Below are 15781 nucleotides of genomic sequence, written 5' to 3' on the forward strand. Positions count from 1 at the left end.
TTTTGGAGTCTCCTACAACAGGTTTACATGCATCAAAGGTCAAAAAACACTTTTTGATTTTCTCATAATATAATGTAAGTTAGCCGGTTAGCCGGAGACCCACACAATATAAAATACACACCTACGTACGTATTGTGAACACCAGGTAGAAAATATATACACCAATAATTAATCATACTTACAGGTTGAGATTCTGAGAAGCAAGTTAGTCCAAATATACTGACCCATCTTTCAGGAGAAAGCGTTTTGTGATTCCCACGTTGAACTCCGAGATTTGAGAAGCAGTCGTCAGTAAAATGACGTTTTGAGGGCTGGTCAAGTTGTTTGCGGGCGGACAATGTACAACATAGGCGGACGTTATGCAAATGTATTTTCTAGTGACGTAGAACCATCACACAGTAGGTTTCGAAACACAAACGACTCGTTTATGTGGTTCAGTCGATTCTTTCTTTTGGGAGACAATAACTTTATTTATCGTGCACTTTTGACTTTACAACTTCAAAAAGTGAAAGTTTACTTTCACAAACATCTTTATAACACACTGCATGAAAGGGAATATTCAGAAAACCATAATAGGGGCACTTTAAATTAACTGAATTAATTATTTGAAAAAGCCTCACAAATTTGGCTTTTAAATATGAAAGTGAAGGCAAGAACCTTAGTTTAGTAACCAAAATCATTCAGTCAGTTCTTTTTCTAGTGGCTTAGATCTGCATAAAACTCTCCAATACATGTAAAACAACTGTTTTTTTTTACAGTCTGCTTTAAGACCCGGGTACTTGGCGGTATTAAAAACAACAAGTTTATAGACTGGATACTAAGGAGCTATTTTATGCTAGAAGAACACTCCAGCCTCTCTCTATGGCTTCAGGGCTGTCATGGGTTGGTTGTTGGTATGAATCGCACAGTGAAGATGTCTTTAATGACAAAAGCTCAGGAGATAAGGGAGATATCCAAACTAACACAACATAGTCCTGACGAGAGCGGACAGGGTATGAGGGAGAACAGGGTATAAATACATGGAGCAAATAAAGGGAACTAATGAGCTGATTAATGAGATGACATGTGAACTTAATGACTAATCAAACGAACTGAGAAACTGGGTCAAACTAGCAGACAAGGCAGGCAGAATCAAAACACAAAGATACATGACCAAAACTGAACATAACTCCCCAGTGTCCCCAGTTTATTAACCTCCACCATACACGAGGATGATCTCCTTCTCTGTCATTGGTTAGTGCGACTGCCTCTGATTTAGTGGATGGGATTGTGTAAACAATTGCTGCTATGCGTCACTTTATTTGTCCTGTGTGAATGAGAAAATTGAACATTTGCTTTGGGTTGGAAGGGCCATCCACTGAGCTCCAGCTCAGTCCTGTATAGGAGCAAAATCAGTGGCTGTGTTGCTTGATGTGAAATTAATTTCCATAAACTGTTTATAAGAGGCCACTAAGCATTTAAGTGTATCATAAGCAAATTGGTAAACACTTTTCTTAACTGCTTTGGGGGGCTATTTTTCTGGCTTTTTGATGTTGTTTGTTTTTTTGTCTTTGGGGAGAAATGTACATTCAGGCATATTTTGCCTTATTTCTCTCTGTTTTATAAATGTCATTTAACGCGTAACTCATCCTTTTTCATAGTTCCCTATCAGTCAGTCACGTTCGACGTTACGTCAGAACTGAACTGATGAATTGGGATCCCGCCTGAAGCCCCATTCACACTGCCAGCGACTTTGTCACTGTATGTCGCTAGTCTCTGTACTGTGAAGATGCTTGTGGCGCTTACACAAGGCGATGGAAGGCTCAGCAATTGTGGTGTTTTTCTTAGGGATCCCAATTCGTCAGTTTAGTTCTGACTTAATGTTTAACGTGACTGACTGATAGGGAACGTCTAGGTTACTAATGTAACCCCCGTTCCCCGAAGGAGAGAACAGAGACGTTACGCCTCGTAGGGCTGTCACTTTACGTTCGAAAATCGATTGCACAATCGATCTGACCAACCAACCCAAGATTCGAAAATGAAAATAGGGAATCGATTTTAAAGGCCTTTTTTTTTTTTTACCAAAAAAGTTGTTTTAGGTGGAAAGATCAATACAATACACAGAACATGTAGGATGTTGGAAAATAACAATGTCTTTTCTGTTAACCAAATGCTTTTTAATATTCGCTATTACTTCAATGCAAGTGAGCAAGCGCACCGTTGTTTATTGCTTAGTGACGTGTGTGTTAAAGTAAGCCAGAAATGCGCAGATTCTGCGTAATGCGCTGTATTTAATATATCATGATGACTCACAAGTTGCATATTTGCGCTAAATCTGTGCAGATTTGGCTACACAAACTTCCCCAGCAAAGTGAGTAAACATAGAAACACGCCAAATTGGCTCGAGATGTGACAGCGTTACCCACCAAAGTTCATTTTTACCCGCATTTGGCGGATTGGCGGGTGTTAATTTCAATCTCTGAATGTTGCACTCCTGTTTGTCATTGTGCACGAAACTTCACGCCAATAACTCATCATAAATATTGCTGACTTGTGCGCATCTCAAGCGCCCTCTTTACGCTCGTCCTAATGCCTGTTAGTTGTCCGTGGATTTGCCTATATTTGGTTGGAAAATGGAAACGTCTTTAGACATGGAAAATCGATTTTACAATCGATTCAATGAACACTTATGTCTCAAAAATCGAACAGGATTTTTTCACAAAAGTGACAGCCCTGACGCCTCGTCACCACAATCCCTGTGTCCACCTCTGAGTGACCAGGCACTGGCTTGGCTCCTCAGCGCAAACTTAATGAGTGAGTGCTGCACACTTCCTTATATACCCGTGGCACAGAGAGGGGTTCGCGATGCAAATCTTACTCGCCAATGTCCATTAGCTTGTTTTGTTACCACTCGAAGCTGATTGGGCTCTCAGGCGAGATCCCAATTCGTCAGTTCAGTTCTGAAATAACGTCTACGTTCCCTCCTTCAGGGAACGTGGGGTTACATTAGTAACCTAGACATTTGTCATTTTACTGTAATTAATGTAAATGGATTCGCTAGCCAGTTGACGTATGTAATCTACAATATTCAAAGAGAGAATGGGTAGGACTTGATTGTTTCTATTGGGAATTGATTGAAAGTGGGCGTTAAGTACCAGGGTGAGGTGGTTAAAAAAATAAAAGGGTTTGGTGATATTTGCAAAAAAGACTTTTGACAGAGATCAAAAATCTTTTCTTTGGAATTATCTACACAAATGAAGCATGCAAAATAAGACCAGAAATCTGGTTTAGGTATAGGGCCAATTTTGATTTTATGTTAAATTTTGTTTTTACAGGTTTGCCAAAAATGCTGGTCATCAGAGATTATTTTGGGGTCCCTAGTCCTCAGGGTGGGCCGCCGCTGAATGCTCAGATTGGTGATGTCATAGAGGTCATCTGTGCCGATCCTCACAGCTCCTGGTGGCAGGTCAGATAAAGTACTGCAGTATTTAAAAACCTATTAGCTGAATTCTGTGATTGTATTCTGTGGTGTCATGGGACCTTGAAGCTTGGTCACAACATCACAACATATCTCAAAGCAAACAGGGCACACATAACCTTTTATACAGATATGTCTTGTGACATTCCAACCAAATAATAAATGCAGTAACCAGTATTTCCATAGACAATGAGCTGTCCGCCCATTTAGGCTAATTATAAAAAACAAACGACTTTACAAAATAATAAATTATTAAATAATTTGTTAAATTAACTAATTCATTAATATTACTCTGCTCTCACAGCACTTATATGAAGTGTTTTAAATATTGTAATATTTTATTATTATTGAGAGAACTTGAGTATCTAATATGCTACAGTTATTAGAGTTATTTTAGTATCATTGAGATACTATTATAGTTTTTATAAATATTTTAAATTAGTTTTTATTTTTATATAGTTTATTTTTTATTTGATTTAAAGTTTTAATAATTTTGTTGTATGTTTTTGACATTAGTTTTATAAAAAAATTTTAGTTTTAGTTATTTAAGTACATACATTTAATTCAACTTCCATTTTATTTAAAGTAGTGGAAATATTTTTTTATGGTTTTGTTAATAATAATAATCTTGACTCAACCTAATGGAACACAACTTTAGTATAACATACAAATGTTACATTGAATAGTCACTGAAAACTATACTTTTTCCGCATTGCTTTCGTAATGTGCACTGATACCTAAATGAGCCGTAAGTTATAGTCACTGCAGAGCACAGTCTTTGTTCAGGCATGTTTCAGCATTGCAGTTTTGTCTCAAGCTTATTGTCACAGACTGTTCCTGTGTTATTTATTTCTGGCTCATGCCAGGCTGTTGTGGCTCTTTTTCTCTATGGTTTATGGTGGCACTAAAACCTCATCTTCCTCCTGGTGTTGCTCCAATCTGGCCGACGCGACTCAAACAGCTCGGCAGGGAATAGACACTTAGCGAGATTTCCCTTGCTTTATGCTGGGCTATTTCTGCCTGATAGCACACAGAGGTTAAAAAAAAAAACACCTGCAGGTCAAAAATGGATGCCAAGAGATTCTCCGAGCCAACAGACTGCGACAGGCGGTGGCTAGACGTGCGTGTCAGCCGTGGTTCTTCACGCACTTGGCAGGTCATAGAGGGGAGCGAGAAGCGGTACTATTGAATGATAATGCACATCACTGGTTTATTTTATCTTGTGTGAAACGACACTTAACTCTTAATAAGGCTACTAAATCTTCAGGGTCCCATGACACCAAAGAATGGAATTACAGAGCACTAAGCATCCATCTCCCATGTTACTGGAAGACAATTATCTCTGTCCCGTTGCCAGAACAGTGCAATCGATCACTGTAATTTAATTTGATCCTTTAGGCTGCCAACTGTTTACTCTAATGGGGTAATAAGTTTAATCTTTATCATACGCTTATCTGTGGCATAACAAATATAAAGGGCTTTCAAAAGCTACGACGAAACATTATTAAGCCAAATAAATCATGAATACAGTTCCAGTTTTGGGACTCCAATTTAATTTGTGGTAGAGGTGCATTTTTTCTGAAATTCATTTCATACTAGTTAGAGATGATCTTAAAGGGAGCCTGGAAAGAAAAGTATTTTTTTTTTCAGTATAGTTGTTTGAGAAGATCCTCAGTCAAACCTTCAGCCAAACTCACAATCAGTCATAGGCTGCTAAATTTTGGCACCTGGTTCCGCCACGTTCACAGTGCATTATAACCTCCCAGCTGTTGTTTCGTACTGAGTTGGGGGGGAATTGTCTGTTTTTATCCAAAAATATACAGATAATTGTGGCTGAAGCCATGCAAGAAATGAGGCTATTTTAAAACTGGCATCCGGCCTGCGATTGCTCAATACAATCTTTTGCGTGAGGACATAATATGAAACTCGAGTCTAATGTAATTCATAAATCCAAATAAAGCTCGGAGCAGCAATATTAAACAACGGCTTATTGGCGAGTGTCATGATTCACGAGGTTCTGCTGTGGAAGCTGTATGATTATTCAGCATTAGGTGATGCTTTCATTCTGATGCGTAACGGAGTTTAACCGTGGGTAGGGGCTGAACAGTAATTAACTGTGGCTCTAAATGAGATTCACTGCTTGTTGTGAGCTAATTGTCTTAGATTTATTAAAGCAAAAGGGAGGGGCGAGCATCGCCTCAAGGCAAATATAATGCAATTAACAACCACACTTCCTGGCAGGGCAAAATCCTGACAACGCAAGAGACCGGCTTCTTTCCAAGTGATGCAGTCAAGCCCTGCCCATGTGTAAGTATGCATATTTGGATGACTTGCACAATCATTTTAATCCTGTTGATTTGAAATTTTATCCAGTTTTTTTTATTTAATTATTTTTTTCTACATTGTTCCAAAGGATTTCTTTTTCAAATAAATGCTGTTATATTAAACTTTTTAGTCATCAAAAAATCTTGTGGAAAATTGTTTATCACGATTTCAACAACAACAACAAAATTGAGCAGCACAACTGTTTTCAACATTGATAAAGTAAAATAAAATCTTGAGCACCAAAACAGCATATTAAAATGAATTATGAAGGATCGTGTGACACTGAAGACTGGCGTAATAGGATTACATTACTGGAGTAATGTATAAAATATAAATATATATGGATTTATGTTTGTCTACAATTTTTATATATATATACACTTAGGGTATGACGTTCAGTAAATTATTGTATTTATAATATGAAGTTTGAGTATATGGAATGAAACTCTTAATATATGTAATGGAATGAAACTGAATATATGTATGGAATGAAACTAATTACTGTATATGTAATGGAACAAATATATATGAAATGAAACTGAATATATGGAGAGTTTCACTTAATATTATAAATACAAAAATGTCCTGACCAACATGCCATACACACTGGATGGATGGATGGATGGATGGATGGATGGATGGATGGATGGATGGATGGATGGATGGATAGATAGATAGATAATGGATGGATAGAATCCACAATAGAATCACACTGTATGTATGGATGGATGGATGGATGGATGGATGGATGGATGGATGGATGGATGGATGGATGGATGGATGGATGGATGAATAGATAATGGATGGATGGATGGATAGATAGATAATGGATGGATGGATGGATAGATAGATAGATAGATAATGGATGGATAGATAGATAGATAATGGATGGATAGATAGATAGATAGATAGATAGATAGATAGATAGATAGATAGATAGATAGATAGATAGATAGATTCACTATCCATTCAAAAATATATAAAAGTAATAATAATACTAATAAATTATATTTGTCAACCAAACTAATTTGTCACCATAAATGGGTATAATTGGTAGTGTATATGCATGACATTGTTTGTAATGTGTCCCATGCTCAGGTACCCAGGACAGTCGACTATTCAGCCCAACCCTGGTAAGTCTAAATGTTTAACCACATTTGCTCCAATATCCACATGACATAAAATAGCCTGCATGACCACATGTGCTGAGCCATATGCACGTTGGCTTGTGCGAGCAGGTTCGCTGGGCCCATAGAGAGGCACCACGCAGAGTCCGAGCTCATGGACAGAGAGAACAGCACCTACCTGGTGCGATACAGGAGCCGGGAGAGCAGAGAGTACGCCCTCAGCATCAAGTACGTCTAGCTATTATACCGCTTCATACTGTTTATTTGATCGCTCAAGCGTGTTTTTATTGCGCATAAAATTGGCGTGACGGATGGTCGATGAGGTTCTTGCACGAAACATTCGTTTGCATGCAAAGCTTAGCTTTCTTCATGCTTTTCCCTAGATGCAACCCAATACATAATGCATCACGCATTTGCTTACAGCTCATTGTGTAGCATGGATGTGGTCAGTGAGTTATCACACTACATGCGCAGTGTGGGCTTTATTACCTCTGAACATTTTATAGTTGCTTGTCTCATGCTTAAACCAATCACAGGTTCTCTGTCAAAGCATTTTGTCCTCTTTATGTGGGGCTTTAGGCCCTGTGGGTGTGTTGACCTGCGGTCAGAGACTGACAGAACAATTCCACATCCTTATGTTATAGGAAGCTCACATTTAAACTTTAAAGGGATTGTGGTTTTTCTGTAGCTGGTCCAAGGTCATGGAATAACATGCCGCTGGACATTACTACTTCTGCTCATGACATCTTTAGATCCAGAATTAAAGGGATAGTTCATCCAAAAATGAAAATGATTTACTCGCCCTCATGTTCTTTTTTTGGGGTGAACTTTCCTATCTTAGGTGTTAAAAGTGTTTTAATTGTACATTTAAAGCATTTTAGTATGCACTGGTTTTTAATGTGCTCCATAAATAAAAATATATGCTTTGGCTTAACTTTTGTTTATCAGCCCATTCCCAGGGAAATCTCCTTTGAGATAAAGTGGAAGTGGAAGTACTGACAATCCTGGAATGGTTACAATGATTCTCTGCCATCTGCAGGTACAACAACGATGTGAAGCACATTAAGATCCTCACTAAGGAGGGCTTCTTCTACATTGCTGAAAGCAGGACGTTCAAGACTGTATTAGTAAGTGGGTTTGAGTTGCACAGAAGCAATGGTCTTCATCAGGATTCGCTCTATTTATCATAACCGTATGAATACATATGTAGGGTGCTATAATTCATTGTCGCTATCTGTGCTGCAGAGACCTGAGCTTTTTTTATCGTAAACCCAGAACATTTGCTGATCTGCATAATCCTGTATTTCATTAGCATAATTAATAACATGGGTCCAGCTATTAATCCATTAGAGACACCAATACTACTGCAACCTTGTTACATTTTCTTTTCAAATGATAAAGTTTTCCCTTATCACAAAAGACTGTGGTGACAGCATGTAACAAGGATGGTAAAGCGTTGATGTATTCCATACTGAATGGTTACCAATTCATATAGCATGGTACTGCAGGGTACATCAAAGAATACATAGTAGTGTCATGGTACACATCCATAAAACCATATACGTATGTTTTTGTAAGTGTAGCTAGATACAGATCCTTTTAACTGTGAGCATTTATAAGAAATTTTAGCTGTTCCATTAAGAAAATCTCACATTTTTTTTTATTTTGCCTACACAAGGCTGGAAATATCCACCATTTTGGTCGCATGTGATCCCGAAATTGAATCTGTGCGACTTAAAAAAAATTGTGCAACAATTAAGTGCAAATAATTGTTGTGGTGCGACCTTTTTTCTACAAATGCACTGGTCGACCAAAATCGGACACTGCCTGTTTGTTCTTCAAAAACACGATCGCAATTCGCAAGCGGCCGGTTTATAGTTTCAATTGGGCTTATCTCTATTCTGGACTTGCACAAAACTGCATTGCAGTCATTTCCCAAAATGTAATTTGTGTGAAAATACTACGAAGTCTGTTAACAGGACGTTAACACTGGCCAGAGATATGGGACACGCTGAACACGGGCGGAAAGAGGAGAGCACTGTCTCACAGCAGAGAACACAGCTGGATATCACTGTCCGTGAGGCTCGAAATATAAGAAGAAAAACATAAATATTAAATTGGGGTGGGGGTTTATATGAATGTATCCCTGAAGGAAACTGACTGTCTTCAGAATAGTCTTCCGAGGGTGAATTTGCATTTTCTTTCAGTCCATCTGTATTTGTTTTGTGCAGGTGTGTCTTATGCAACCTCATTTCACAAAGCTAAAGTCAGACCATTCTGTATTTGGTCTATGTCTTGAAATTATGCAATCTAATTTAAATCACAACAACTGCTCATGCTACATTTGTGTGTTGCATCTTTGTTTGGATCGTGATTAAAATGCAGTGGTTGCCTCTAATTTCATATGGCTACAGATGTTTTTATTTATTTATTTTTAAGGGCAGTTTGGCCTTTTATAGAGCAAATAAACAACTGATACATTTGCTTAAACAAAGACAAAAATCGGCAGCCGGTATCGTAATTGGACAATTTGCTCGTAAAAAAACTAAATGGAATTGGGAATGAAAAATCATGATCAGTGCATTGATACCACATTCATTTCTCTACAAAACGTGTGTTGTTTTTAAATAAAAGGAATAGTTTAATATTTATAAATTGTGGTGCCAAGTAAAAAAGTACGAGCCCTGCTACGTGGATTTTAACCATTAACCGAAATCAGAGAACCGTGAATATGCAGATGTGTTGTTACATATTTGAAATATTAACTTAAAATATCATTTTAGCTGGCAAAAAACTTTGAGAATCCCTATAATAAGCTTTTAAACGTGTGATGTTTCTGTCCAGGGACTGGTTGAATATTACAAAGAGCACTCTCTGAAAGAGGGTTTCCGTACACTGGACACGACTCTGCAGATGCCGTATAAGGAGCTCAGTAGTGGACTCAGAACTGCTGGTTAGTATCTACATTTCCTTCAGATTAACTCATTATATGATGACATTAGTCTCTTAGCCCTGTTCACACTGACAGCGACTTGCAGTTATGAAGAGACCAGAATTTATTTTCAGGTAAAAGAGTAAAAAATAAGTGATCAAGGTAAATAAATAAAGGTAAACATAATTAAATATATAAATGAAGTATATTACAAGCTCAAAACCATTATAAACTCACTTGAGGCACATGAATGGGAGAACCCTTGAGCAGATTAGTTGACAATTCAGTCCCTAGATTATTGATATAGGGCTTCCAGACACTAAAAAACTGCCCTGGCTGACCATTAATAGATAAATTAAATATTCCAGTGGGATTAGTTCCATCAAAATCTTGTGCCAACCTGGAGGGTTGTCACTTATCCACCTAAGTAATATATTTTTTCCTAGCTTCAAATGTAAGAAGATTATAAAGTCTTTTTTTCTTTTGATAAAATCAAAGCTTTATCAGGCAAACCAAGGTTAAGTATAAAAAATAAAGTATCCAATACTAACTCCAAAGATATTGCTCATTTCAGAAACTATCTTGGCCCAATATATTTATAACTGATTACATGACCAAAGACAGTGAGTGAGTGTATCAATTTGTGTTTTGCACTTAAGGCATAGAGGTGAAAGGTTTATTGTTAAATGCTTGTCTATGGTTTGGTGAAATGTGCATCATATGTACAATTTTGAACCGTATAGCCTTAGCACGATTACATGCCAAAATAGATTTAGCATATTTCCAAATACTTCCCTTATAGATACTTCTTCACTTATAGATACAAAAAGTTCCCTTTCAAAGCAAGTCTAGAATTCAGAACTACATTTACCTCAGATGTAGCATTAGTAACATTGTATATGTAACATACAGTAGTAACACAGACTCCCTCACTGACTGTCTGAAATAGTGGGTTTTTTAAAGGAGGCTGACTTCTGTTACTGTATTACATTATGAGGTATCTTTCAGACTATAGTTTTTCAATTGGTAAAAAACTCAAAAAAGTCCTGCTTTAATAATTGATACCGCTGTATTAACTCTTCAAACGACATCAAACCCTCTGTATCAAACACGTCCTAAGCTGACTGATACTGTACCTTGGTTCACCCAAAATCTAAACCTCCCAGATCTGCCTGTACCTGGAGGGAAGCCCGGATAGTTCATAATTGGTGTGAGATCAGGTGTCAACTTAGTTCTTCCCTCGAAATGACAAACAGCCCTCCAATGCCTCAAGTGCATTTACAGTTACAGGGTTATCACAACTCTCCAATATATATATATATATATTTTTTTTAAAACAACAAATCTACAAGGGGAAGTTTTGACAATGATTGTTCAAGGTACAACCACGTAGAAGAGTTATCAAGAGCAACCCAATCAGAAACATACCTTAGATGATAAACATTTACCAGCAGGCCACTGGTAAAGCTTGATATTAAGCAAATCCAGTCCTCCCATCGACCCTGGTAGTTGTATTGCAGAGAATTTCAGCCTTGGTCTGCGCTTGCTCCAGATAAAGGAACTGAGCCATCCATTCACATCTTATAAAACCTTTTTAGAGAACAGGAAAGGGATCATTTGAATTAGATACAGGATAATAAATGTTTATTGAGCAGGACATTAGCATATTGGAATGATTTCTGTCAGATCATGTGACACTGAAGACTGCAGTAATGTATCAGCATGTATTTATGGATATATATATATATATGTGTGTTTGTGTTTGTGCTTTACTGTATATTCGTCATCGGCCACCCTGCTCTGTATCTGCATTGGGCATCAAAAAATCCTTATCAGTTGACCTCTACTATAGAGTGCACGAAAGAAGGAGGTCAGGTTCAGGTTATCGCTCTGTAAGGGATTTCACTGTTTCTGTATGATTAATCTTTGCACACGTACAGAAAAGGTACTTTTTCAATTATAAAAAGATTGAATTAAAGAAAGTGCAGTACTGTAACATTCTAAGTACTACTTTAAGCACTGCTTTAATTTATATGCAAACATACTGTACAAAATGACCCTTGCAGAACGTTAGTCTTTAGATTAGTTGCCACAACAGAAAGACTGAGAGTCTGAGAGTTACGGCCAGTTACGCAGGAACTTCATCCAGAAGCGGGAACGTGTTCTAGCAGCCTGTCGACCTCCAGCGATTAAAATCATTGCCTGTGTGAACTTCAGAAAGGTCCTCTTTTAATGGCAGGAGGCATAGTTTGCGCTCAGGAGGTATTTTTAGCTATGTCCTGACACCTCTCTGACTCTTTTGATTAAATATAAATGTTGAACACTTGGCATGCTGGTCGTCGGGTGAAAATGTAAAGTGTGCGTGCACACGTGTTGCTTTCATGGGAAAAACGTACGTCTTTACTCCAGCTCTCATTGCCCAAGATGGCTCCTCAAAGAGACAGACAGATGCTGTGAAGCGAGCCGTACACACTCGGCACCTGGCAGCAGGAAAAAGGCTGTTTGTGTCTGGCTCTGCAGCTCCTGCTTCAGGCGACGCAGCGAGAGAGAGGACTCTGCTAAACAAGACCCGAGTAGCACCGGCAATCTCCCTGACACGACATGACAGTTTGGTTTGAGTTACAGGAAAAAGCCATGATGGATGCTAAGCTTCCCCTCACCTGTGGGGACTTGGCTGATTTTCTCTCTCGCAGTTGAAGGAAAAACAAAAACAGTCCCTGCACTGAGAAATGAAAGGGCAACTAGTGGAGACATGGAAAGTCAGCTTTATTGAACAGAGAGAGATGTGTCTCGTAGAAAAAGGCTTAGCGAACGAGCACAGCTCTGTTGATATAAAGAACGGGATTGTGGGGATTGTGGGGATTGTGAATTGGGGGTTTCTCTGTTCTGTTTGTCCTTTTTCCGTCAGCATCCTCGGCTTATTAGAGGTGTTTATACTCGACTGCCAATCTCGAAAACACATCCGTTCACAAACCGCAGCATTAAATCCAGGCCCTTGATGCATCCTGGGAGATCGCTCTCGCTGATGTGCCGCAAACCAAAACACGTACAAATGCGCCAACAGATCAGTGGTCGTGTGTGCGCTGACACGTCTGCAGGCGCAGAGTGTTTGGTAAACACGTTGAACACAAAGGGAGATACCAGTGTTGGGTTTTATACACTAATGTGAGAAAAGTTATTTGCAATACAGATATCGCATCGGTTTCAATCCTGCATAGATATCGAACGTGTGAATAGCTGCATGATTTCTGAGTGTTAGTGTCACAGGAAAAAGTAGTTGGCTCATCATCTACTGCTTCGTTCCCCCCCAGAGGAGATGCAAAGCAGGAAGGCAAACATATTGTGGATTTGACGTTTGCTAGTTTACATATTAGAAAGTCCTGGATGCTCAGATGGGCGTTCAGATGGTAACAGGACTCGTGCTCTGTATGAACGGTATCACAGCTGCGCCAGTGACAGGGCCAGGAACACGCACTTGGCAAAAGCTATCACAACACCTAGAGAAAATCTTGAAAAATATAGGAATGGGTTGCTCATGAAATTCCAAACCTCTATGACTTTTTCTTCTGTTTTTATATCCCAGCCACCTCTGCCCCAATAGTTTAATAAGTAGTCCATAATAGTAGTCCATATGGCCGAAGTAGTCCAGATTTTGGTCTTTTCTGTGATCATTTACTCACTCACATGTCTTTCCAATCCTCTTTAACTTTCTTTCTTCTGTGAAACATGAAAGTAGACATTTTGAGAAATGTCTCAGTGCTTTTTTGCCCATACAATAAAAGTCAATGGGGTCCAAAATAGGACTGGGCAATAGTTTTCAATATTCTATACTATAAATGTATACAATACAGTATACAAGTTGTGTTTTACACAAAAATATACATTTATATAAAATATTGTTTTATGAATTAATTTCATTAGACACAATTTTTGACGATAAATGTATATTAATTCATGTATCCATTTTTCAAATAATACAATTGACAACAGAATTTAAAAAAAATAAAGCCCTACATTAAAAGGTAGCTTACTCTGTGGAGTTAACTAAACAAACAAATTATGTTTACATTCATTTTTGATGTCTAACAAATGTGGAATGCATTTCCTTCCCCAATTATGATGAAATTAATATCATAATAAATATTGGATCAAATCGTAAAACACTGAGACATTTTCCTAAATATTTTCTTGTGTGAATTTCTCAAGACTGGCATATTTCAAGGAGTGTGTTCATTCGCCCAGTGCTGTGTGGAGTTCTTGATATTAGCTTGTTTATGTTTGTTTTGTTGAAAATGTCTCTGGGTTTTTTGTGTTCTTATTTTCTTCGCTCTGCTTCGGCTTGGATCCTAAGCTCCAGTGCTGTGTGGGCTTTCCGTTTTGAGTCCCAGCTACAGTTTTGTTCCTCCCTCCCCCTCACCCTTCTGGTCAGGTACAGCTATCAGCCACCTGTCTTATTCATTTCCCCCTCCAGCCATCTCAGTCTTTTCTCCCTGTGTTTGCTTCAGCTCTTTTGTGTGTGAAAATGTCTGAGTGAGTATGTACTGTATGATGCAACGCCATTTGTGCCCCGTTTTTGCTCCAAATCTCCAATCATCTTGTTGCACGTTCACACGTTTTGTCCTACTTGGCATGTCTTGTGAAAACATTTGTGTCTCTCACTCTTATCCTTTTTTTAACAACTTGTTTTTGTCTTTTATCCCCTCTCCCTCAGTTTTGACCCCGAGAGTGCTTGGCATTGCACTGGCACGATATGATTTTAGCTCCAAGGATACTCGGGAGCTCTCTCTGCAGGTGGGCGACCTGGTGAAGATCTATATTAAGTGTACCAATGGATGGTGGAAGGGTGAAGTCAATGGCCGGGTAAGTGAAAACACTCTTAAACACCTTTATTTACTGAGAAATGCTGTTGAAAGTGGATTGGGCTGAGCACCACAACACACTTGTAGCCAATCAGCAGTTGGGTGGGGGAGGACAGAGAGAGCAAGAGAGAGATTTGAAGAAAGACTGTAGAAAGAGAGATGGCTGAGAGACATTATAAATGAAGAATATAAGAAAATATAAGGTCAGAGGAATATAATTGGAACAGGCAAAAGTTTTGGGAATCGCATTCATTTTGGAAAAGCTTTCTAGCGCTGGAAACCTGTGTTTGTTTGGGATGATTTCAAATATCAACAGTGTTTCTCAGAAATCACTTACTGCACATTTAAAAACACCAAAACCTCTAGTGAACTGCTTTAGTACTGGTGCTTCATATTTTCAGCTTTTTTCTCGGATCTTCCACATCATGTAAACTGAACTCTTACCCTTCCATGCAAATCACAGTTCATGGGTGCTCAAAAGGGAACTGCTAGGCACATAGCAGCGAAAAAATACAGTTTTACAGAACAACAACAGAATTATATATTCAGCATAGTTAAGAATCGTGATATAGGCCGTTGATGAGTTGTTAGACTATTTTAATATTGTGTTTTAATAATACTGTTAGAATGATAAACAAGATGGTTTATGATCTATTGTGTTTAACTGTGTTAACAAATGGAACCTTGCTGTAAAGAGAGTAGCTGTATTCTGTTATAGTTACATACATCATTAGTCAGATCTACACATTTTCATAAAAAATATCATTATATCATTTCATATCAATATTTTTTTAAATAATATTCTTATTTTCTAATAATTTATATGTACCCTAGTGTTCAAAAGTTTGGGGTCAGTACGATTTTTTATTAAGAAATTAATATTAAACGAGACGCATTACTGTCATTTTTGAGTTTTAATTCATTTATAAACATTTATAACGTTAACCGATAAATGCTGTTATTTTGAACTTTATATTCATCAAAGAATCCTGAAAAAAAAGTGTCAGCTTCCTCAAACATATTAAGGAGAACAACTGTTTTCAGCAAATCATCATATGTGACCCTGGACCACAAAACCTTT

The 15781-nt window shown here is 38.0% G+C and overlaps 1 protein-coding gene across 3 annotated transcripts in view; it reads left to right on the forward strand.

The window, feature by feature from the left end:
- The window catches only part of vav3b (vav 3 guanine nucleotide exchange factor b), a 49154-nt gene that overhangs the window by 30481 nt on the left and 2892 nt on the right, over positions 1-15781 (forward strand). For all 3 annotated transcript variants that reach the window (XM_079611653.1, XM_079611654.1, XM_079611655.1), the window contains exons 20-26: positions 3315-3445; positions 5699-5764; positions 6881-6915; positions 7021-7137; positions 7949-8036; positions 9754-9862; positions 14553-14701. In XM_079611653.1, the coding sequence (XP_079467779.1) occupies positions 3315-3445; positions 5699-5764; positions 6881-6915; positions 7021-7137; positions 7949-8036; positions 9754-9862; positions 14553-14701 (695 nt within the window). The remainder of the gene's footprint in view (positions 1-3314; positions 3446-5698; positions 5765-6880; positions 6916-7020; positions 7138-7948; positions 8037-9753; positions 9863-14552; positions 14702-15781) is intronic.

This window comes from Phoxinus phoxinus (genome assembly GCF_949152265.1).
Source record: "Phoxinus phoxinus genome assembly, chromosome: 5".
In the NCBI taxonomy this organism is placed as follows: Eukaryota; Metazoa; Chordata; class Actinopteri; order Cypriniformes; family Leuciscidae; genus Phoxinus; species Phoxinus phoxinus.